Raw genomic sequence first — 25,857 nt, 5'->3', positions numbered from 1 at the left:
GGGGCTTGGCCCAAGCTGCCGGTGGTCAGGGCCGCAGAGTGAGGAACCGGCGTACTAAACGCGCCGTGTCCAAAATTACCGCCTTCTGCATCTGACCCTTGATCCAACCACCCAGCGAGAGTCTCTCTAGTACGTCTACCATCAGTTTTGACATTGACATTATTTTTTTATTATTAAAAGATTTAAAAGCGATATGTATTGTTTACTTACTGCCCTTGCTAGTGGATCGTACTTATAATGGAACTATAAATAATCAAAAAATGCATATCGATGTACATGTAAAATAAATCATTTATCCTTTAAAATATATGTAAAGTAGTGCTATTGAAAATGACGCAAATTAACCTTAAACTGAGTAAACACTTCAGTCTTGTCACTGGCGCCGGTTCATCTGCAAGTTTCTCAATAGTTAATTTACTAACTAACATTTCTATAGAGTTTATACCTAGTATCTTTAATTATACGAACGATAACACTTACTCTAAAAACGTGTTAACTCTTTCTTGTTCATAGTTTAGTATCATTTTGATAGTCCAGAAACGTGGATACAAAATTATTAGTGAGTTTAATGTGCGATATTAAGCTAATGACTTCACTATAACACGTTACCTAATTATTAGATTACCTAAATACTTTCTATTACCAAAATCCCGGTCACATTACAACGCATAGTGATAATAGTGGCATTTATAGTTTAAGTAGTTTTTTCTACACAGGAAAATTATAAACATTATCAAAATCCCGGTCACATTACAACGCGTAGTGATAATTACGCATCTACAAAGTTTTAGTAGTGTTTTCTACACAGGAAAATTATAAACATTACCAAAATCCCGGTCACATTACAACGCATAGTGATGAAAGTTTAAGTACAGGAAAATTATAAAAATGTCCAAGTGAAGTAATAATTTGTATGAGTGTGTTCACCGCTTTCACAAACGCTGCAAGATACGTATACAGCAGCGTGATGTTGAAACGAAGGACCTCGAAGCGTTTTGTCATCGGTGACAATGAGGAACAGCCGTCATGGGAGGTCGACGAGGGGACAGAGGTGATGCCGAATATGCAGAAGTTCCAGATGACGCTGGAAGCTGAGCCGGAGAATGACAAGCAGGAGGATAGGACGCAGCAGGACGGGAGTAAAGGCTTGCTGCAGCCTCCGAATCCGAAGACTTTAACGTAAGTTTTTGTAGGGTTTTACCTAAAACTAGCGTAGGGGGCGCCTCGAGCACAAATATTTGAATATCATACAGAGTGGTTTTCGATAACATAATATATAATAGGTATACAATATTAAAAGGGGTGTAATTTTAAGCATATTTATTTCAATTTTAATTTTTCTAATACTTATTTAATTATAAAAATTTATATATTTCCTAAATAAAATTTTAGTTTTATTTTAATTTTTCAGTGTTTTTATTTATATATTTTTAAACTTCTTAAAAAATATATATTTGAAGCTTTATAACCGGTCTATTGTTATTACTCTGCATTTGTTTTTAATTTTGATCAAAAGTTATACCGCGTCCACTAGGTGTACACCACCAGCAAAAATTTTACGACAAAGTTAAAAAATGTAAAAAAAAAAAACAACTAATGACTAAAAATTTAAATTAAATTGGCTAAAATTTCACCCTTTTACACATACCCTAATGTACACTATGCAAAACCACCCTGTATAAATTGAAATTATTTATTTCAGGCACAAATTAATATCGTATGTATGTAACGCATGTTTAACTGTTGTTTAAACAACCAATAAACACGATTTGTAAAACAGATGTCAAGACTGATGTCAATAGGAGAGTCAATATTTTTCCTTTTATGAAATTTTATCGTGTACAGGTCTGATCAGGATGTCGATGCGGATGTTGATGGGTAAATAATCGTTAAGGTCGTTAATTTTCAATTAATTTTAATTTTAAATATACAATCAACTTAATAATTGTTACAAACTTTTGTTAGGAATAAAATTCGTTTTCAAAAGTCAAAGTCAAATAATTTATTTGCTATAGGTATACAAGTATACATGCAAATATACAATAAAACAGTATTTACATTTAAAATAAGTTTACATAAAATTAACATTTCCAAAAAAAAAATTTGTTGATTGTTCCAAACTCTTAGGTATTTATTTTCATTTAAAGTAAATAAAGTTTGTTGTGTACACTTTGTTTATCTTTAATAATTATATGGCGGCTATTAGGTTCGGAAATCGGGACTGATGTGTTTGTCTGTCTGTACCAACTACCAACAGCAATACTCGTACAGTTAACACTGTGGGCGATGGTACGGTCTGTGGTACGGTCAAGGAATTTAATTTTCGTACATTGTCACAGTGACAATAGTATGAGGGGTCTAGCGACTTTCATATTGATTGTCATTGTGACAAGGTACGAAATGGTACGAAAATAAATCGTTCGACCATAGAGAAATATAGTAATACAAGAGTGCTCACTCCATACATCAGTTTTGGTACCAAAATAACTATTATTTTCATGACATCTAGCATCGAGTAGCGGAATTATCAGTACTTTAAGTAGCAGTGTAGTAGTACTGTCAAGTGACAATAGATGTAGCACCGACCGGAAAGACTCTTATAAGACATCATAAGTCTTTTTGGTGCCAAAACTGATGTATGGAGTGAGCACTCTTGTCTTACTATATTTCTCTATGGTCTAACGATTTAATTTCGTACCATTTCGTACCTTGTCACAATGACAATCAAGAGGAGTGAGCATTCTATGTATTTTTTTCTCCATGGTTTGACCTAATTCCCTGCGATACATTAAAAGATTTTTCTGCCAGACAGATCTGACTTACCAATTTGGACGTAAATCCCTAGCTAAATATACATCCTGAACCATGCACACTTGCATACTGTTTTGTATTTCGTAGTGTACGGCGCTAGGAATAAGGATACAATGACCTATTCTAATAAATTAGTAGATACGGTACGATTTCTGTACAGTTTGAAGAAGCTTAAATTTTGGAGTAAATATACAAGGTACAATGTACGTGATAACTGCCTAATATATAATTATACTAATATACTAATGAATTATTTCTATAGTTAGTCACAAGACTCACAAGTGTAGTAATACTAGTAATTATGTAGTAAATATGACGACCGGTCTGGCCTAGTGGGTAGTGACAGTGACCGTGCCTGCGATGCCGATGGTCCTGGGTTCGAATCCTGGTAAGGGCATTTATTTGTGTAATGAGCATGGTATAATAATATACTCCGCCTGGTACTCTATTCCGAGATTCGCGTATGACCTAACTGACACGGGCCTACGTCATCATGCTGTTTACAGGTTCTCAAACTTTAAAATGTGGGAGAATTTTAATCAACGGTGAAAATTATTTTAACGGCATTAATTTTAAGTTATTCATGTAGAAACATAGTAAAATAAAACAAATCTAATGTATTAAATTAAACTTTATTTATCTATACAAGAGAAACGTTTGAAAAACTAATTCACAGTTACACATTAATTACCAAGCTTACGTCGTGAAAAGTTTGGAAAACACTGCGACTGCTGACACTGAGCGAGAAGGAAATAACAATTAACACGCGTTCGACAAGGATGACGGTCAGGGCATGAAGTTATCTAGATCCGAATTGTCAAATGTGACAGCGCTATCCTGTGTTGCCAGTAATGTAAACAGAATTACCCGAACGTCTGAAATTTCTTTCGTGAATCGGAAGATATTGCTAACGAATAATTAAAAATGACGTGTTATTGTAAAATTTAAGATAAAATACATATAAATGAAAATTATAAAATTATAAAGAAATATTTTAACTTATTACTTATTAACCATAGGTATAATGTACCCATGTAACATGTTATGTTGAAATAAAGTGGCAATGTTATTGTGACGTAGGCCCGTGTCACTCTGGGAATAGAAGACCATGTTTTATTAGACCATGGTAATGAGCACAGATATTTGTTCCTGAGTAGGGTTACCAGATACAAATTTAGAATTTCCTGATAAAATTCCTGATTGTGTCTAGCCGCTAGCGATGGCCACCCAATTGAGCCGATAGCCACGTTTTATTATTACATTTATTGTTTGTATTAATTTAAGTACCTACATAAAAAGGTACTTTATATAAAAGTCTATCAATTCAACAAATTCCTGACATTTACATGTCAGGAAAATTCCTGTCATCTGGTAACCCTATTCCTGAGTCATGGATGTTTTCTATGTATTTAAGTATTTGTATATTATATATATCGTTGTCTGAGTACCCACTAAACAAGCCTTCTTGAGCTTACCGTGGGACTTAGTCAATTTGTGTAAGAATGTCCTTATACGAAAAAAAAAATATTCATTTAGAAATTCTGCTTGACGATTTGTACTATCTGTTTATTATGTGAACGTTTGCGCTTCAATTGTGGTTTACGTGCGTGTTATCGACGCTTCTAATGGCTCCTCTACACGATGGGCCAACGCCGGCCACTCCAAGGGACGCAGCCATGCGGTAGAATGAGATAGCAATATCACTTGCTCCCTCTAACGCATAAATGCGTCCCTTGGAGTGGCCGGCGTTGGCCCATCGTGTAGAGGAGCCATAAAATCTGTACATTACATCTGGGCTATAACCGCGAAAACCGAAATTCGCAAATTGCGGGGATCTTTCTCTTTTACTCCAATGAAGACGTAATTAGAGTGACAGAGAAAAATGCCCGCAATTTGCGAACTTCGATTTTTGCGGTTATAGCCCAGATGTAATGTCTTATTTACTTAGTTATTATATTTTTAGTATAATAGTGTCCTTAAAAAAATACTACTTATCTAATAAACTAATAAATGTAACAAAAGCACGGATGGCGTTATAAAAAGTAGTTTGGAATGCCGAATTTAACACTTATAATTGTTTTAAAGAATATATCACGAATATACAGTGTAGTATTCGGGATTAGGGATCTAAGTAAAACCACCAAGATAGCTAGACCAAGACTGATTTATTTTAATTCTAAACCTACCGCACATTCCTCAGCTACCCACATCTATAATTATGATGATATACCTATGTATGTATACAACATCTTCCCCCTTATGAATAAACATGCATATTTTCATCTGAGGTACACCAAGCTTAAAACACAGTTAACCTAGCCAAGCAAAATCAAACTAGAATCTTATCTTATTAAATGCATAACAAGACCATCTATATATTTATATATCTTTTTTAATATCTAAGTTTATATATGTCGGGAATTGTGGGCGTATCATACTATCGGCAGCACATCAGAACCTTCAATCGTGGATGACGAGGGCCTTCAATGAAATACGATGTTCAACTCACAATCTTTACTGCACAAGACTCATTACAAATCACAGCACGCGTTTCTTATCTTAAGCAAACCAGTGGATTAGACCCAGGAGCCGCCACAGACGTCATCTTCCCCCGTTCGTTCTCATCGTGCTCCTTCTGAAGATTGATTGACAGCATAACTTCAATTGTTCTGGACTTCAATTGTTTTAAGAGCGCACTCTATGACGTCTTGGCGGAACTGCGTCGAACGCCACTCAAGTGTACGTAACACCCTAGTTTGCTCTATTTGTCACAAGGTTTGCATGACAAAACGCCTCTTGAAGGCGATAGATGGCACATTTCAGCCATTCTCCGACACGGCCAACCTGACATTGTACGGGTCCCTCCGTACATTATCCATCCCCCTTTATGATTTTCACTGGTAGACTAGAGCGAAGATGAGATCTTCTTCTCCCAAAAGAGACTGTAGAGCGCAGATCATCTGCACCACCACGGCATCCTGACATTGTATGCATCACTGCATACATCTGCGGACAGAATACAACAATCTGAGGTATCTAAGCTCATTGCTCGGCCTACCTGACCAAAGTAAGTTCCTCCATAACTTTTGGATACTGACAGGCAACTCAACTCAGCTCTTTCAATAACACGCACATAGATCATTGTTGTGAATGAACAAGTTCAGCATCAGTAGCATCACGATATTCAATCAGGCCATATTTCAACGGAAATGGGGTAGAGATACATTTCGAACAATTCATTAAGAGACTTAAAATGCAACAGCGTGAAAATAATATCACCATAATCCAAACAGCGTGAAATAATATCACCATAAAGATACAATACAAACTAGCTTTTAAATGAACCTCACCACAGAGATTCCCCTCAGTTGAAACACATCTTGTATTGAGTTCTCGAAAATAAATGGTTTTCCATATTTAACTGATTTTATGAACATTATCTGCGCACCTATTCTTTACTTAAACGTTTAGTATTCCCTAAAAGTTTAGTGTTCCCACTAATAGATTTTCTTATTTGATTTCATTGATACCTTGATCCAGATCTATTTGCCATTTTAATCATTACCTCAAAATGTTAGCTAGGATCACAGAAAACAGCGATGAAATTAGTTTATCCGTTTGAAAGATACTTGGCTGCACGCACACAATGGCCTCTCACCCAAGACGCGTGTATCATCTCCGTTATCTCATGGTTAAAATGTTTAGTAAGTTTGATTTAAACTAGTAGTTCGCCCCGAACTGAGAACTCGCGGTTCGCCAAAAAGTTAGATCAATTTAATGAACCTACTACTTAGTCGGCAAAGGATCGAAAACCGCATGTGATTTATTGCAAGGTCTGCGGAGCCCATCACAACACCATAGAGATTAAAATAAACTGTATCTGTGGTAAGCCGTTATCTTTCTTGTCAAATGTCAAATACCTATATTATGTTTATTTTTATCTTGTTAATTATTTAAAAATGGTAAACTTAAAAACAATATTATAAAAGCCGAGCACTTTCATTTGATACCAAACTCGACCATACTTTCTTGCAAATAAGATGACCAGAAAAGCAAGACCCCTCACAAATAGCTTTCTAGCCTTTTAAGCTCTTCTAACTCAATAACACCTTGATCGAGCCTGCTCATAATTTAATGACTAAAATACAATGCCCTCAACTACACGTTTACCCAATTTCATTTAAATTAGAACAAATTTACTTAAGTTATTGTGTATCAAACTATCCTCTGATAGCTCAGCTTAAAAACATCGAAATGCCGGGACGTGCCCCTAGCCAGCCGTGTGTTCCAAGTTGAATGTAAGAACTTCACTTCGCTTCGCTCGCTCGTTCGATCACCCGCCTAAGTATAAAAAGATTGAGCCAGGTCAATTGATTTCAAACCAGCTTTCTACCATACCCTGAATATTTTGATTAAATTTTGGCACCATTAATTATTTGTGTATTCCTAAACACAATCATTAATTCCATAAACAAAAGAAGCATATTGTAATTAATCGACACGTAATTTTAAGTTTCGGAATAGGACTACGACAGTTTACTTATTCGATTCTCATATTAAATAGTTTAAACACGTACCAAAATTGCGTTCAGTTCAGTTTAAACCGACTTCTCTATTTTATTCCTTCTGTACGGACAACACATTTACAAGACAGCTTGAGAAATTTTCAAAACTTGATATACTATCAGGTAAGTCCAGTATTATACTTTCTACGAAAACCAAATTGTATTTTTTTTTATCGCTTTCATAATTTTTATTAAGAAAAAGGCAAGAAAACTTGATCATTATGTGATATTTACACACTGACACGACTTGTCTTTAGCTGACTGACACAATACTTCAAAAACCAAATAGCTCTCAAAGAGGTTCAAAAAGGTTGAACATGCATGAAATTAATAAAGAAGTTCACAACTCGTTTTACAACGAACGATCTAGCGTAACAGGTATTAGTGGCAGAATTTCTATTCTAAATCAAACCGCTGTAGGTACTCAAATTTTGCTAACTTCTTTATCGATCAAACAGAAAATAAATGCGTTCGACTCTATTCGCTAAACATCGACAACTAGTTTCGTAAAAGATCATAAGGAACATTATAATTACTGTAAGGAGTACGAACAACTTTTTGTACTAGTTCCATAACGTGCGTAATAGCGTACGTAGTAACATACTTTAATAATTTTGGATAATAAGTGTAATAGACAAAGCGTTATTTTCCCTTTTTTTTTCAAGTCTCATTTTTGCTGCCTTCTACCGAAAAATACTAAAATAGCATGCCAAAACCGTTCTGTCATTTGCCTTCACATTTAAGGGGAACAATAATTTTAACCATAATATGAGGAATTTTAAAATTTGTTTTAAATCACGTTGCGTGTGTTTTGTCCCTAATGGACGCACGCGCGCACAGCTTTGAGTGTCGAGCGAAAAACTAAAAATGTGTCTATCTGCACATAATCATTGACACGTTTTTTTTTTCTTTGGCATACACACATAATTAATCATTAATACTTTCTTTTCACATACATCAACCAATGCCTACAAGTCAACACCAACTTCCAAATAACAGTGCCAACACCTTGGCTTTACAACAGCTTGGTTCCAACACACAGCTAGCCTCATCGCCCGGTCCGAAACCCCCATGAATTGCAGTTACGAATAGGACTGTGCCCTCCAGCACCCAGCCCTCAAACGCCCTCTGGACAACTCAGGTTCCGGTTGCGACCGCCAACTCAAGTGATGAACCTCTCAAATAAACTATCCTCAAAGAGGCACGAACTTCACGTTTCGTTTCTTACGACAATGTCATAAAACCAACGCGGAAAGTGGTATACCTACGTAGAGAAATCTAATCCCAAAATGTGTCCCTTTAAATAGGTAGTGTTTTAATAAATCAATGAATAATATCCTTCTCAAACTGCTTACTCAGCTATTATTATTCATGCAATATGCAAAATTATCTTAACCCATTGAGTGATAAGTAAGTCAAATCAAGTGTCAAATCGAATCCTCCAAAGTTAATCAATTAATTTTAAATTATTTTATCATTGTTCATCAAATTCAATTTGATAATCATAATGGCCCTTTGACAGATACACATCGCAAACAACATATCACTGAATCACAGAATTATTGAAAAATTAAATGTCGGGTCCAAGTTTAAAATTGTTCTGTAGGTACTGTAAACTCTAAAATCTGACTGCAAAAATGACCACAAAAGGATTCCTTCGGCTTCGATGCGGTTAAAATAATCACCATTTAGGTTCTTCAAATAGGAACACACAATTTTCACTCATTACGTTTACGTTTCGTTTTGACTAGTTAATTTTGGATGTGAAGTCATTTTAAGTAATCAAAGGAATGCACAATTGCACATGATTAAAACTAAGTCAGAACTATCCGTCAACGGTCATGAACTTTACCACTAAGTTCTCGGTTTACTTTTCATATCAAAAAAATATCACGCACATACTTACCACCATCATAGGCACAAGCTAGCAAAATAGAAATCATACTTAAAGGTGAGAATTTTATATTCACAGTGTGATCGAATAATGGCATCAACCACTCGTGACGCTTCTCACGATAATATTATTTGGTCCACAACACAATTTGAAATAGTACGTCTCCACACAAAAAAAATTAAGATGCATTTTGCTAGAAGCTATTCAAGTTGTGACGGTATTACATGCCATAGTGCTCAGAAAATCGTTAAACAGCCTTACATCGTCTTAACAACAGATTACAAGTCCACGTACCAAAAGTTTTTTTTACATGCATTCTGATTCTGACCATTAAAGGCTAGAGTAGATATCTCGTAGGTAGGTATCTGTTCTCATATTTTCCTAAATAGAACCCATCACGCCGGCTTTGTGAGGTACACTCAACACAGTTACAAATCATAAAACAATGGACGCAACTCACGCGATTTCCAAATTCCAGCGACAGTCTGGCAACCAGTAAATATGCAGCTCCTCTCAGCTTCTGTAAACAAACTAAGGCACCCACGTTTCTGCAACCGCAGCTCCAACCCGTGCGAGACGGGAGATCTCGCAGCAACTATCTTCATTCTTCATGGTGCAAAGGACTGTAAACGTATTACTTAGAGTTACAACATTCACGAAAATTTCACACAACATAACATAAAAAGCAATGCAAAAACTGGATCACAATTTATAAAATATCAAATATGTCAACTGTCATTTCACTTCAAATATTTTCCATCACGATACTTCTTTATTTTCCACCAGCGATAGCATGAGATTTCTTCATTTTCTAAGGCCTTTAAAACTCTTGAATTAAGGAATGCCAGGGATTTTCAAAATCAGGGTAGATTTTTGGGACCTTCAGTCCACCTTCATTTGGCAAATTTGAGCTTTCAAGAGGAATTCCGTAGCGAATTCCCTGTGTTCGGCCACACTTCTGATGTCGGGAATTGTGGGCGTATCATACTATCGGCAGCACATCAGAACCTTCAATCGTGGATGACGAGGGCCTTCAATGAAATACGATGTTCAACTCACAATCTTTACTGCACAAGACTCATTACAAATCACAGCACGCGTTTCTTATCTTAAGCAAACCAGTGGATTAGACCCAGGAGCCGCCACAGACGTCATCTTCCCCCGTTCGTTCTCATCGTGCTCCTTCTGAAGATTGATTGACAGCATAACTTCAATTGTTCTGGACTTCAATTGTTTTAAGAGCGCACTCTATGACGTCTTGGCGGAACTGCGTCGAACGCCACTCAAGTGTACGTAACACCCTAGTTTGCTCTATTTGTCACAAGGTTTGCATGACAAAACGCCTCTTGAAGGCGATAGATGGCACATTTCAGCCATTCTCCGACATATATTTATTTAACAATCACTACAGCAACACTACTAAGCTTCTATCTTATATTTTATAATATTACTTCTACACCTTTTTTTATTAATGTTACAAAAAAATTAACATGCAGCGATACTTGCACTAGGCCATTGTGAACCCTATTACATTGCATTAAGGTTCATCACAAGGTTATTAACTGTAATTAGTGTATGAATACAATGCAGTTGATATCGTTTACTTTTGCTAAGCACATTACTTATTTACGAGTTACCTATAACCATAACTTATAACTATTTATGATATCCTTATTTACTAGTTGACATTTTAAACTTGATACGTAAGTTAGATATAGACAATGTTTTTCGTTACGTATTACGTACCTAAGTGGTTTTATATATATATATATATATAATAGCAAATACACCATTCATAGGCAATATTTATACCATATTAACTTCAGCTTTATAACTAAAACCTATCCGGCGTGCGTACTCGCCGGCCTGAACGAGTGTAGCGGAAAGCGGAATCTTGATCAGCTGTGGCCTGGGGCCCACGGGAACTCTGTGGTCCCGGTGTTTGACCTCCGCCACACTCCTCCAAGTCATCGTAATAGTATTTTGGAATATTTACCCCTGAACTGCTACTATTTCCAGAGCTGTCAGTGGGCGGCGCCGGCGCCGCCGGTATGATCTGCTGCCTGTTGCGGCGGTATCGGCGGCCGTCCGGCGTGCGCACCCAGTAGGAGCGCGGCTCGGCGGCGGCGCGCTCCACCTGCGCGCGCACCCAGCGCCCTCTGCCGTTTATCTCGGTCGGGTCTCGAATACGCACCTGCTCATTATCTTTTAATGGTTTTAATGACCTAGTTCCTCTATTGTAATATTCCTTCGCTTTGTCATTCTTAATATCGCGTCTGATTGCTATTTCTTTTCTCACCGGAGTCTTAGGGTTCAATAGGCTACTTTTTACCGGTAACTTTGTATTTAATCTCCTACCAAACAATAACTGAGCAGGTGAGTATTTTTCACCCGATATTGGTGTGTTGCGAAAATTCAACAGTGCCACGTAAAAATCAGTTTTAGTTTCTTGTGATTTTATGATCATATTCTTGACCGTTTGCACATTACGCTCCGCAAGACCGTTCGAGCGAGGATAGTGCGGTGAACTAGTAACCTGTTCGAAATCCCAATCCCTAGCGAACTCTCTAAACTCCTGCGACACAAATTGACAACCGTTATCTGATACCAATCTTTGCGGTATCCCGTGACGTGCAAACATCGGCTTCAAAATACCTATCACTGTCGCGCTTCTCAAATCCACTATAGTGGCCACCTCCACGTACTTGGAGTAATAGTCAACCACGAGCAAATAATGTTTGTCCTTTACCTGAAAAATATCAGCTGCGAGCACCTGCCAAGGCCTATCGGGGTCGGCGTGCGGCGCGAGCGGTTCGCGCGGCGGCGAGGCGCGCCGCTGCGCGCACGTCTCGCATTCGCGCACCGCGCGTTCCACGGCAGCCGCCATGCCCGGCCACCACATCACGTCTCGCGCTCGTCTCTTGCACTTCTCGATGCCGAGATGACCTTCATGTACCTTCTTGATCATTTCGGCCCGTAAACCACTAGGGATAATCACCAAGTCGTTCCGAAAGACTACGTCCTCCACGACATGGATCTCATCTCTGACCTCCCAGTAAGACTTAGCTTTTTCAGTTACAATACTTTTGGTATGCGGCCATCCCTTTCTGTAATACCCCATTACTTCACACAAACTTTGGTCTATTCTCGTTGCCTCTCGTATTGCCTGCATTTTAGTGCTACTAAATGGTAGGTTACTCACTAGCGTATTTATATGTAAATTTACCTCCTCTTGTACCCGGTGATCGCTCCTACCGCCTAAATCCGTGGTCGCCCTTGACAACGTATCAGCCACGTACATCAGTCGCCCTGGTACATAACAAATACTTAGAGAATATATTTGCAGTTTTAATAACATACGTTGTAGTCTTATCGGTGTCTCGTTCAGCGGCTTTTTGAAAATAGCCTCCAATGGCTTATGATCCGTTTCTACCGTTACCTGAGAGTGCCCATAGATAAATTGGTGAAACTTACTGCAGCCAAACAGGATAGCGAGGAGCTCCTTCTCTATTTGAGCCCATCTGGACTCGGTGGGAGTGAGCGTGCGCGCGGCGTAGGCCACGGGCCGCCCGCCCTGCAGCAGCACAGCGCCCAGCCCGCGCGAACTCGAGTCCACCGACACCGTCACCGGCTCGTTCGGCGAGTAGTACCTAAGTGTCGGCGTATGTGCTAATTGACGCTTAAGATCATTGAATGCTTTCGTGTGCCCCTCATGCCAGTCGAAACTTATATCTTTTTTTAATAGCTCCCTTAACGGCTCCACCTTATCTGCATAATTATGAATAAAACGAGACACATAATTTGTCATGCCTATAAAGCGTTCTAGCCCTTTTTTGTCTTCCGGAATAGGCATATTTTCGATACACTTCACCCTATCTGGATCAATCCGAATTCCATTTCTATCAAGTATGTGGCCCAAAAATTTTACAGTATCCTGACCAAACACACACTTGTTCTTATTGAACTTAACCCCATACTCAGCCGCTACGCGCATTACCTCCCCCAACCTCTGATCGTGTTCATCTCGCGTCTTTCCGTAAACTAATATATCGTCAATAAACACCTCCACACCCTGCCTTGCAAATAATTTATACATTATACTGTGAAAAACTTCTGACGCACAACTGACCCCGAACGGTAACCTGAGGAAGCGGAAGCGCCCAAAAGGGGTCGCGAATGTGCAAAGTTTTGAGCTAGGTTCATCTAGAACACACATATAAAACCCTTTACTCGCATCTAACACCGAAAAATACATGGCACCCGAGATATTAGCCGTTATTTCATCAAGAGTGGGGAGTTGGAAATGGCTTCGCTTTATCGCTTTATTTAAATGCTGAGGATCCAGACATAGTCGAATATTTCCATCCGCTTTTTCTACTATCACAATATTGGAGACCCAGTCAGTCGGTTCACTAACTGGCACTATTATATTTAACTGCTGAAGCCTTTGCAACTCCTCCTCTAATTTTGGCCGTAATTTAATTGGTATTTTTCGAGACCCTCTAACAACAGGCGGGACAGTTTCATCAATTGTTAACTTATGTAACCCCGGTAACTGGCCAATTCCCTCAAATATGTGCTTATGCGACGGTATCATCTTACTAATGCTCGAGTCTTTAATTTCATAAATACGCTTTATTAATCTTAATTGTACGCAAGCATCTCGCGATAACAAACTGTCACAGTCGGCGTCTAGCACATATATTTTTTGTCTAATTATAGCATCATTAAAACTCAAATCCGCTTCAAAACAACCTACAACTGGTAATATATGTGACGAAGCCTGCGTTGCGGATATAAAAGTTTGGTCTCTGAATAAATGGAATAAGTACTTGTAAGAAAAAAAAAAAAAATAATATATGTTTACTAACCTCTTTCAATATTGAACTCGCCTTACATAATAATTGCTTATCAAATCCGGCACCCACATAATTGTTTATCGAGATAACTGTCACGTCCGCGCCGCTGTCCAATTTAAACTGCACCCGTGCTCCGTTTACTACTATCCACTCGTACCAGCCCTTTCTGTCAACACTTCCAATTTCAATTCCCCTTATCATAAACTCCTCCTCTTCGCTCATTTCCTCCGTCGATTGACACGATAACTCACGCATCGTATGACTCACAAATCCGGACGACCGACAACATCTCGCGAAATGGCCTCTCCTATTACACCTAAAGCATGTCACTTGCACAGCTGGACATCTGTTGCCGTCATGCGTGTAGCTACAATTCCAACATCGGCGCTCCCTTCGGCCGGCACCGGCAGCGGTCGTGGCGCGGGGCCCGGCGGGCGGCGGGCCCGGGCGGCCGGCGGCCCGCGGGCGCGCCACGACGGGCTCGATGGCGGCGCTCGGCGCAGGCGGCTCCGCGGCGCGCACGGCCCCGGCCTGCTCGCTCGCCACCTCGGCCGCCCTGCACCATGCTGCGGCGTCTTTTAACTCCAAGTCCGACTTTCTGAGCATCCTTTCCCTCAGCTGGCCATCTTTTATCCCCCTTATCATTTGAGTCAAAATCAAGCTATCCCTTAGATCCCCAAATTTACACGATTTACTTTTCACTTTCAATGTGGCATAATATTTCTCAAACTTGTCACTTCCCTGAGAGCACTCAAAAAACAGATGTCTCTCAAAGTTAATGTTTTTTGTTGGGTCACACCTCGATTCAAACTTTTCGCACAACACATCAAAATCGTCCTTTTCGGCCTCTTCAAAGTCCAATTCTTCATATATTTCACGCCCACTTTTACCAATGATATGTAAGAATAACGCACATTTTTCCTTCCCCGATGCCCCATCACGCCCCGAAGCTACCAAGTACCAATCGAATGTCTTTTTCCAATCACGCCAATTGTCCGCCATATTACCGTTGCTGCCGTCGCATAACGGCGGCGGCTGTTGTAAACTTGCATAGCCCTTATTCTGAGCGGCCGACCCTGCAATTTCTTTTCCCGTCATCACTAAACAACCGAGACGTCCGATTTACGATTAATACACTGAGTTATTTACACCTGACACCATGTAGTATTCGGGATTAGGGATCTAAGTAAAACCACCAAGATAGCTAGACCAAGACTGATTTATTTTAATTCTAAACCTACCGCACATTCCTCAGCTACCCACATCTATAATTATGATGATATACCTATGTATGTATACAACATACAGGATGTACCATAAGTGACACGTCACAGTGACACTGGAGGTAGACCAGGCCAAGAGGACCCAAACCAACTTAACATGACCCCAGTAAAAGTGGCACGGTTTTCGAGGTATTGCCAAATTAAGGTTTTTCTTGAATTTTGACCGTTTTTAACATTGTTAGTGCCAGTATGCACTCGGAAAGGTCTCGAAGATAGTTTTTTTTATGTGTACGGCATCATGAATAGTTGATTAAGATAACAGAATAGGTATTTCATCGATAAACAATGTAAAATGCAAAAAAATACTGGAATAATCTTGACTTAAATTCACAGCGATACATTAATTTCGACTTTGACCACCTGTCGTGAAAAAAAAATACAAGTGAAGTAATGAGCAAATAACGTCAAGCTATTGATCATGTTATGCAGATTCAAAAATGGTATGACACATGTACCTTCCTGCAATAAAATAGGAATTATTATCATCTTTCGAAAGCCTCATAAATCCTCGGATTGCAGATTTCCTAGTTTTAACTTATTTTTTATGAGGCTTTCGAAAAATGATAATAATTCCTATTTTATTTCAGGAAGGTACATGTGTCATATCATTTTTGAATCTGCATAACATGCTCGATAGCTTGACGTTATTTGCTCATTACTTTACTAGTTTGTTTTTTTTTCACGACAGGTGGTCAAGGTCGAAATTAATGTTTCGCTGTGAATTTAATTCAAGATTAAACCAGTACATTTTTGCATTTTACATTGTTTATCGATGAAATGCCTATTCTGTTATCTTAATTAACTATTCATGATGCCGTACACATAAAAAAAAACTAACTTCGAGACCTTTCCGAGTGCACACTGGCACTAACAATGTTAAAAACGGTCAATATTCATGAAAAACCTTAATTTGGCAATAACTCGAAAACCGTGCCACTTTTACTGGGGTCATGTTAAGTTGGTTTGGGTCCTCTTGGCCTGGTCTGCCTCCAGTGTCACTGTGACGTGTCACTTATGGGACACCCTGTATATATTTTTGGGATAAGTTACACCTTATATGCATTTTATACATATTTAATTTGGGTAGTTTATTCATTGCCTAAAATCCAAAGATTGTCTGGAAGAGATTCGCCCTTTAGTGATAAGACTACCGATTGTGTTACCTCTAGGTTCTTTTAAGATTGTGATTTGTATAGTGTTTTGTTATCGACAGGTGCAATAAATACTGATAAAGACAATTGTATTGTATAATAATTTAGTGTCTTTTCGTGACATACATTATCATAAGTAGCGTCTGTATTATCACATTTATTACGGTTATATTCATTAAAGTAGTCGTAAACGTTAGCTATGATGTGATAAATTTTCTGACTAAGCGACGAAAAGTGACTAAACTGCAATACTATTCTATACTAGTACATATATTACCAATGTACCTATTACTAGCTTAGGAATATGACTGGTTGCATTGTGTTTTTTTGAATTCGATCTATAATAAAGTATCGGCATTCGAGTGCTATCTCTACCTGCACGGCTACCATGAGTTGGCATTTGACATTCGACTGCGTGAACTCGATCGCAATCTCGATTGCACCAATCAATACATCAGTGCAAGTGAGATGGACTGTCGAATTCAAGCAGTCGCTAGCGTAAACGTCAAGTTTAACACTACCATATTGACTGGTGGTAGCCGTACTGTATTAAATATATTTACAAGTGGTTATTTTACTTATGTCACTACATACTGCCTTCTTTATGCACGTAAGGTCATTTGACACACTTTTGTAATAAACCGGTTTTATTTACCTTACCTCCATGCATATCATAAATTAACAAGAAGTTATACCTACGAAAGAAATATTCGCTTGATCTTATTTTGACAATACTTGTCAAGAGAATAGTGTTTGGATAATATTACTATGCGTTCGTATTGTTTCGTACCTATAATAGTATTTTCACCTCAGCAGCTAGAACAAGGGTACTTTGCTTCTTAAAAACAGTGAGCAAAATGCGATTTTGCTCACTGAGTCATTTTGTCTCACTCAGTGAGCAAAATCGCATTTTGCTCACTGATTGTGTCTCACTCAGTGAGCAAAATGCGATTTTGCTCACTGAGTGAGACAAAATGACATTCAAGTGACCTTTATAGTCATTTCAACATGCGGGGTCTAATACGAGTTCGATATACTTGGGTTCTATTATCTCTGTCCCTCTAGGTATGTTCTCACTGCTTAGGGTGAAAAATTTTGTGTACTACACGAGATCAAAGTTATTTACATCTCGTGCGCTTTTGAATCCCTTACTACGCTCAAGATTCTAAATTAGAGTCACTCGTTACGCTCGTGAATCTATTATAGAATCTTTCGCTTGCACGGGACTCAAAATAAGCACTCGAAGAAATATCAAACTTTGATCTCTTGTTGTACAAATAACTATTATACTATGTAGTAGTAGTAGTAAAAATAGTACCCATAACTAGCTAAATACAATCCTATTTAATAGAATATCCCGCGTATAACGCCATTTCCATTGATACCTGCAACTTGTTTTCGTATGTTTTCACACGTACAATTTCCCACTTAAGTCGTGTTTTTGTCGTAGTCTCTTCAAAATCTTAAGTACTCCATTGTACACAAAACGAGTTACTATACTATACGCTAAACTACTAGTACTAAACTACACTCTACACTACTTCTACTAAGTATATAATTACTATAGCCAAACTGTGGAATGAACTGTCGCCTGCGTTGTATTTCGGGACCGATACGACCTTAAAGAAAAGAGCGTTCTCCCATCTTAAAGGCCGGGAGCACACTTACAACCCATCTGTTGTTGCGGGTGTCCATAAGCGACGATAATCGCTTACCATCAGGCAATTCGTCTGCTTGTTTGCCTACTATAACAAGTCTATTTTTTTATTCGGTAGACTAAAATGACATTTCCTAGTATGAACATAAAATGTCATTTCATAGTATGTAATGTCATTTTCGTCTACCGAATAAAAAAATAGACTTAAAAGAAAAACGATTTGTTATATATTAAAAGAGGTACAAAGGTAACGTACCCCTGACATTTATACTTATGTATTAACGTTCCACCTTATAAGCAAAGCAAGGTCAACTCGATTCGATAATATTATGTAAACGATGTCTGTTTTTAATAATTTTAATATTGAATCCTGTTCTCGAATTAGTAAATAGATAGGTAAAGCCTGACCAGGCCCCAATTTCACATCGGTGACAGGTACGACAATTGTAATTATCACTGTTCCTGACGTCACAGGCATCCATGGGCTACGATTACCACTTACCATCGGGCGGGCCGTATTCCTGTTTGCCACCATCATTGTATTATTAAAAAAAACTTCATTACTTATATCGGAAAAAAACATATTTCTCTTGCGAAGTTTCTGACAATTGTCAAGATATAGAAGAATTTTGTAGGTAATTCTTGACAGGAAATGAGTTATATGTCGGAATTTCGTGACAATTGTCGTGTTTCTTTCCGAAAAAAAAAGCGATGGTAAGCGGTAACCGTAGCCCATGGATGCCTGTGACGTCAGCAACAGTGATGTTTTACAATTGTCGCACCTGTCACCGATGTGAAATTGGGGCCAGGAATAGGTATATGATCACGCGCCATGTTGCGGAATTTCACTGGAACTATTTTTTTCATACTATACTCTACTGTCACCCTATACATGAGAATAACAGCGCCCTCTTGACAATGATCATATATTACTGGTCAGGCTTTACATTATTGTCTAGTATAAATTCTAAATAGCTTATGAAGTTTTTGGAGAAACCACGCCAACAATATTTTTAAGCAGAAAAGCGTATGTTAACTGTGAAAGAAATGTACGAAAAACAAGTTGTAGACAACAATGTAAAACGTATTACGCGAGAAATCGTATCATCAAACGGGTTCTTTTACTGATAGAGGGAGAGCTAGCCACGGAAATAGGTATGCAATTTATAGAGTAACGAAGTCCTTCTAGTTAGTATGCCATACTATCATTATTAATTAATCTGGGCGCCTGACAGCTGTCTAGCGGTGGGTGTGGGAGTGGATGGGCAACAAAGTGGTTGTAAAATCAATTGAAGGTGTGCAATTTATAGAGCTCTGTGTTTGGTGTGATATAATAGCTAATTATGTTTTATTTGGGGGAAAAGTAGTGCCAGGCGATGAAAATACACAATCACTTGTGCGCCTGCAGGAAGATCACGAGCAAATTGCACTTGACTCACAATCTATACGTAAAGCAATTGTGAGTACTTCCTGCAGGCGCACAAGTGATTGTGTATTTTCATCGCCTGGCACTACTTTTCCCCCAAATAACACGCCTGGCATTGTTATATTTGAATTAAATACATAATTAGCTATTATATCACACCAAACACAGAGGTCTATAAATTGCACACCTTCAATTGATTTTACAACCACTTTGTTGCCCATCCACTCCCACACCCACCGCTAGACAGCTGGCGCCCGGATTAATTAATAATGATAGTATGGCATACTAACTAGAGGGATTTCGTTGCTCTATAAATTGCATACCTATTGCCGTGGCTAGCTCTTAGACCATGAGCACTATCATAACTTGGTACATTATTTTACCTTGCGTAAAATTTCTTTTAACTTTCGCTTGTGCAGAGTCACATGAACTCGCTGCCAAAAAGCCGCTCCCATACAATCGAAGTTAGATTAGATTAGATAAAAATTAATAAACAAAGAAAATAGAGCGAGTAGAAATTAATATGTATGTGTAAAACATCTACTCTTGTCAAATTTCATTATATTACTGAATGTTGTTTTGAAATGAGAGCGTGAAGCTTTTTTTATTAATAACCTATTTTGTGTACCGTAAAGTCGGGTTACTTTAGCCAGTTTAGCCCTGGAGGGTAGCTTTGGCCATTGAGATTTACTCGTTCCAGGTTATATTATTGCACTGTAATTATGGGAATATGACATGAGCAGTGTTGCCAGGGCTCTGGAGTCGTAAGTTACGTTTCGTTTCCGTAAAAGTCACGTTTTTACTGCTTAAGTCACATTTTTATAATATAGTATGGGTAGGTTATTTTATAGGTTTTTGCCTCACATGTGGATAAAATGCAACTTTTCTTATCAGTTTTTGAACACTCAAGAGAGCCTTTACCAGGTGTGGTGAAAATGAAATAGCCACTCCAGATTTTTTTTGCAGTATTCAAAGAAAAAATTAACTGAACCTACGGTCGACGATATATTCCAAACATTTACGTTGATACGAAATCTTAATAAAAAAAGTCGGCTATTTGCGAGTCGGACTCGCATTCCAAGGGTTCCGAGTCCGACTCACGCTTGACTGCATATTTCTAATAGGTTTTCCTGTCATTATATAGATGGTCAAGCAAATCATGTCAGTAAAAAAAGGCGCGAAATTCAAATTTCCTATGGGACGATATCCCTTCGCGCCTACATTTTTCAAATTTGCCGCCTTTTTCTACTGACAAGATCTGCTTGACCAAGTATAGGTAATGAACTATTTTATATATTTTTTTCAGAATTTTAAACCCAGTAGTTTTGGAAATAAAGGGAACATGGTCATTTTTTGGCTATTTTCTTAAATAACTTCTAAACTATTAATTTTAAAACACATAATTTTTTAATTAAATATACTTTCCAAAAGTGGCCTCCATGTTTTCAGATAGGTAGGTTTTTTAGACATATGTGACGTCCCACGGTCAAAGGTACCTTATGGCGGGTATGGAGTTATGCATACCCCAGTAATCTACAATAAATAAGCTATCGATAACACAAAAGATCAACCTTCTAGGTTGCGTAGTTACAGAGATATGATTTTTTGAAAATAATGTTGTGAAATGAGCAACTTTACGATAGAGAAGTTTTAAGTTTAGCTGCCTAAAAAACTATGTTCCTGAAGTAAGTTACATAGTTGACTACAAATAATAATATCTTATATATCTGAGATTAAAAAAATATTGCGACTTGTTCTGTAATGCAAATAGAAACTTTTGATATCGACTGATTTATGTGTATACTAACTAATCTCTTGAAAATAAAGTTTTATTTCATTTTCACGATTGATTGCAATGAGCTCTCAAGATTTAAATTTTATCTATTAGAAAACGACACTGACAGACAGTTTAAGCAAAAAACAATACCGATTTAGAGGTGAAAATGTATTTTCTGACTTTTTCATATAAAATCACAAAATTGAATATTTTTACTTTTAATGTGACACACAATCAATTTTTCTGAGCACATATGAAAGAAATTCTGTCATTCAAATGAAATAAATCCTAAAACCCCAACTAAATACTATATTTAACCCCTTATGCCACTTTAAACTTACATAACAATAACAGTATTTGCTCCATACATTTACGAAAAGGTACCTTATGGAAATAAATCTAATAATACATCACTACAAAATATCAATCATATTACAGTTTATCTTTTATGAATAGAAAATATTAATTTACATTAAACTGCCCCAAATTTAATTAGTTCTTCGTCATAATAATCTTAAAAAAGACCAATAATTTGTATGTAATGAAAAGGTACCTTGTGATTAAGTTACATGATGAGGCATGATGATGATGGAACAGTTAGGATAAACTAATAATATTTTGGGGTTAAGATGGTATAAATCGTCTATTTCTTATCAATAATATATTTCGGTTCCTATTGAAGATAAGCGGCATTGAGGTTCAATGACCTCAGATATTCCATAAGGTAATGCGTCGGGTATTGGCATTTTTCAGCAAACCAATGGCTGATTTACTGCATGCGACCAAACCAAATGAAGATTATTCTAGTTAAGAAAGACTTGACGAGAGTAACTTTGGTATAATAGCAGGCTACTTGGATTTGTGATGTCGGTCTATGTACGATTATAATATTTGCGAGGCGCCCCAACCAGAACTGAAATTATCAAATTAGTTTTGCAGAATGCTAATACAGTTCTCTACCAACCTTCTTTTCCCGTATTGACTAGTTTTTTTGGGAATTTTCAATCTTTTTTCCATAAGGTACCTTTTCTACTAAACTCTGAGACGACATTTCTAAGCTTATAACTAACTTATAACAAAAATAAAAACAGGTAAACAAACGTTACGCATTAAGGTTTCAGATCACACAATAAAAAAAAATTGAGCATTTTTTCACCTCTTTACAAAACATTTCATATCTCCGAAACTAGAAACCCTCATAAGGTACCTTTTCCCGTGGAACGTCACATATAAGCATGCGTTTATTAGATAACCGCACGAGACATTTTTGTACACCTGCATAGTTGGTAAAACATAGAGATCAATGTATGTATATTTATGTACCTACCATCTTTCGTGTAACCTATGTTTAACAAAATAAATGAAACTGAAACATGTTTAAAATTCATTTGCTTACGTAAGATGTCCATCTTTGGGTCACGAATTTACATATGTGTACCAAATTTCAACTTACTTGGTTCAGTACTTTTGGAGAAAATGGGCTGTGACAGACGGACGCACGAGTGATCCTATAAGGGTTCCGTTTTCTCCTTTTGAGGTACGAAACCTTAATAATAATCAAAGTTTTCTTACTTATCTATCGAATCGTAAACGAATTCGGAAAAAAACACTGTTATCTTCACAGATGTAGTGCAAGCAACGATTCATTTAATGGCATCTGTACTTACTCAACTTGCGGCATTCATTATTCATTAAACTTAATCAAAAGAAAATAAAAAAGTATATGCGTAAATAATTTACCCCCGGATAAAAATAACACAGTAATGATTTTTGAGCACTCATAAATCTCAAAATAACTGATGTAGTGCAATGATTAGTATAGATAGGTACAAACTAAAATAAATCATTCATTACACTAAAAAAGTAACTACTAGGTATACTATCAAACTAAATACCACTGTCATGTCAAGGTAACAAGTCTCATTTTGCCACGACTATTATAATAAACATGATGGTGGATGTAACGTCAAAGTAACAGTGCAAGTGTCAACTTGGGTGCGTTCACTGCGTTCCTAAATAATACGAATTGCAGAACTAAACTTGTACAAAATTCGACTAGCTTAAAAAGTCACAAAAATTGCCTCATGATCGAAAGTCACGCACATGTCACACGAGAAGGCGAAAAGTCACGAAAAATGTGACTTTTGTGACCATCTGGCAACACTGGACATGAGGTTGGTTTTAGCTAACCTTTGACGTTTATCTGATTTTTATTGGACCCTTTTAAATAAGGTTTTCATGTGGGTCAAAGTTACCCTCCATTGGGTCAAAGTAACCCGAGTTTTCGGTACCACTGCTGGACAAAGGCCTCTTATTTCTTCCGTGACTCTTAAACTTGCATTTTATCAAGCTGAAACCGAGACCTTCATTCTCGCTCGGTCAATAAGACGTCTGTCGGACATAATTTCAGATCACATCCGACCTAAAAATTATTACGCAGGAATTTACTTGCAATTAATTTCATCGCACGATACCTACTTCCTACGCAATTAGTGACGTCATATGGTCAAGTAGGTATTCAAATAAGTGCGGCTTAGATTTCATTTACATTTGTACTGTATTATATGTATCTTATATTTTAAATAAATTTAACGTAACTTGTAGCATTTTTTTCTCTTTTATCAAACAGTCAAATATTGATGGAGATTGTACAATTTGTACACAGCCGCAGGTAGATAATTTACAGGGAGTTGTAATACAATTAGATTCTGAAAATTTACATGGCTTGTACAAAATTTACAACAAATGGCATGCGATTTTATATATTTGTCGTCTAAGTTGGAGCAACAAATTCGATCGATCAAATGCTCCAATGTATCGCAAATTGCATGAGATTATCGGTGAAGTTTGCAGAGGCCATTACCCGCGTCCCGCCTCTCTGTGTACTAGGGTTGCCAGATGGTCGGGATTTGGCGGGATTCTCCCGATTTTTAGCAGGTGTTCCCGATTCCCGACAAAGTGTAAACTGTCCCGAAAAACAGCTTCACGTTATAAAACAATAATTTCAAGTTCCGAACTGTCGTCGAGCGAGCGAGCTGACGTAGTGCCAATAATGTAAAATATCGTTGTTTTTAATACAAATTACTTTAATTAGAATGTATTTTTTTTAGAGATGCCCCGAATAGTGAATTTGGCCGAATACCGAATATTCGGCATGACATGCGAACATTTTGAGTCACAATTATTATGCAAACTGTTCGCCATCAAATAAAGCACTACGTTTGCTAAGATATATTTTTATGTTGAACAGAATTAATTAATGTAACATATTAGAGTCAATCAAATCAGACCCATGATAAAAATAAAATAGTTTGTAATCTATAAATGCTCAAAAACGTGCCTTCGTATTTAACTACTTTCCAAGAATACATTTTAAATATTAAATATACCTAGTTTTTGGTAATATTTTTTGTAATTTTTCTTTTTAGGTAGTTGCAACAGATATTCGGTATTCGGCCGAATAGTAGGCAACATTCGGCCGAATACCGAATATTGGGCAAAATGTCCGAATAGGCCGAATACCGAATAGTTGCCGAATCATGGCATCGTGGCAATCGTGGCATCTCTAATTTTTTTTTCCCGACTTAAGTCCCAAAATCCCGAAAAATTGATATTGTTTCCCGATAATAGCGCCTTTCGATCTGGCAACCCTACTGTGTACGATTTTTCCAAGACAAATGCACCCCATTGCGAAACTTGATCCAGAAAGCATGTACCTTTTGAATGGTCACGCCAAGTTATAAGATCGAAATCAATCCCATTTTTGCTAGCACTAAGTTCCTAATACACGAGAACAGATAATGGATTTAATTGGCATTGATAATCACAAATTGTATTATCTTGTTGTTTGTTTACATCAGCTTTATCGATATGACCTTTTCACGTCTCTAGGGTAAACATGCGCTGAAGCAAATTATGAAATTAATGCAATCTTTTCCTGGCAAATGGCAACCCTGATTCAGTTATCTATCGTCCCTCTCTAACGTTAGTTAATCAATAGGAGTGAGCGGGAGCACACGATCGTACGATCCGTCAGGAAGTGCAATTGGCGAACCAAACGTCAAACAGTAGAGTAAAAACAAATCTAAATCGTGCGGCGTCGAAATGATGAATATTTACCTTTTAAAACAGTTATTTACGATATTAAACCGCGCGATTTAGTTTATTAGTGTTTTAATTATTGTGTTAATTGTGAGAAATGTATCGTTCAATGAATGGATTGTACTCAGAGAGCCCATACAGGTTAGAAATTATAAATACAAGAAGTTTTCTATTTCGTATTTTAATTATGTTTCGCTGAGATTCTTTGTATTAATATAGATTCTTTGCTCATTAATTTAGTTATAATATTCCTCATTTTTTTTTAAACGGAAAGGGCAGTGATTGTAATAAGTATGCCACGGAGATTTCACTTAATTTTACTTGCGTATTTCA

The 25,857-nt window shown here is 37.4% G+C and overlaps 1 protein-coding gene across 2 annotated transcripts in view; it reads left to right on the top strand.

The window, feature by feature from the left end:
- The window catches only part of LOC134803699 (acetyl-CoA carboxylase), a 177,392-nt gene that overhangs the window by 33,171 nt on the left and 118,364 nt on the right, over positions 1 to 25,857 (top strand). Inside the window, exon 1 of one of the 2 annotated variants that reach the window (XM_063776494.1) lies at positions 887 to 1,179. The exons of the other annotated variant lie outside the window; for it this stretch is intronic. Within the exon in view, the coding sequence (XP_063632564.1) occupies positions 914 to 1,179 (266 nt within the window). The 5' untranslated portion in view covers positions 887 to 913. Of the gene's footprint in view, positions 1 to 886; positions 1,180 to 25,857 lie in introns of those variants that run through there. 2 annotated transcript variants of the gene reach the window in all.

The sequence above is a fragment of the Cydia splendana genome, chromosome 27 (assembly GCF_910591565.1).
Source record: "Cydia splendana chromosome 27, ilCydSple1.2, whole genome shotgun sequence".
Classification (NCBI taxonomy): domain Eukaryota; kingdom Metazoa; phylum Arthropoda; class Insecta; order Lepidoptera; family Tortricidae; genus Cydia; species Cydia splendana.
The sequence above is the reverse complement of the archived record's forward strand: the minus strand, read 5'-3'. Positions and strand labels throughout refer to the sequence as shown.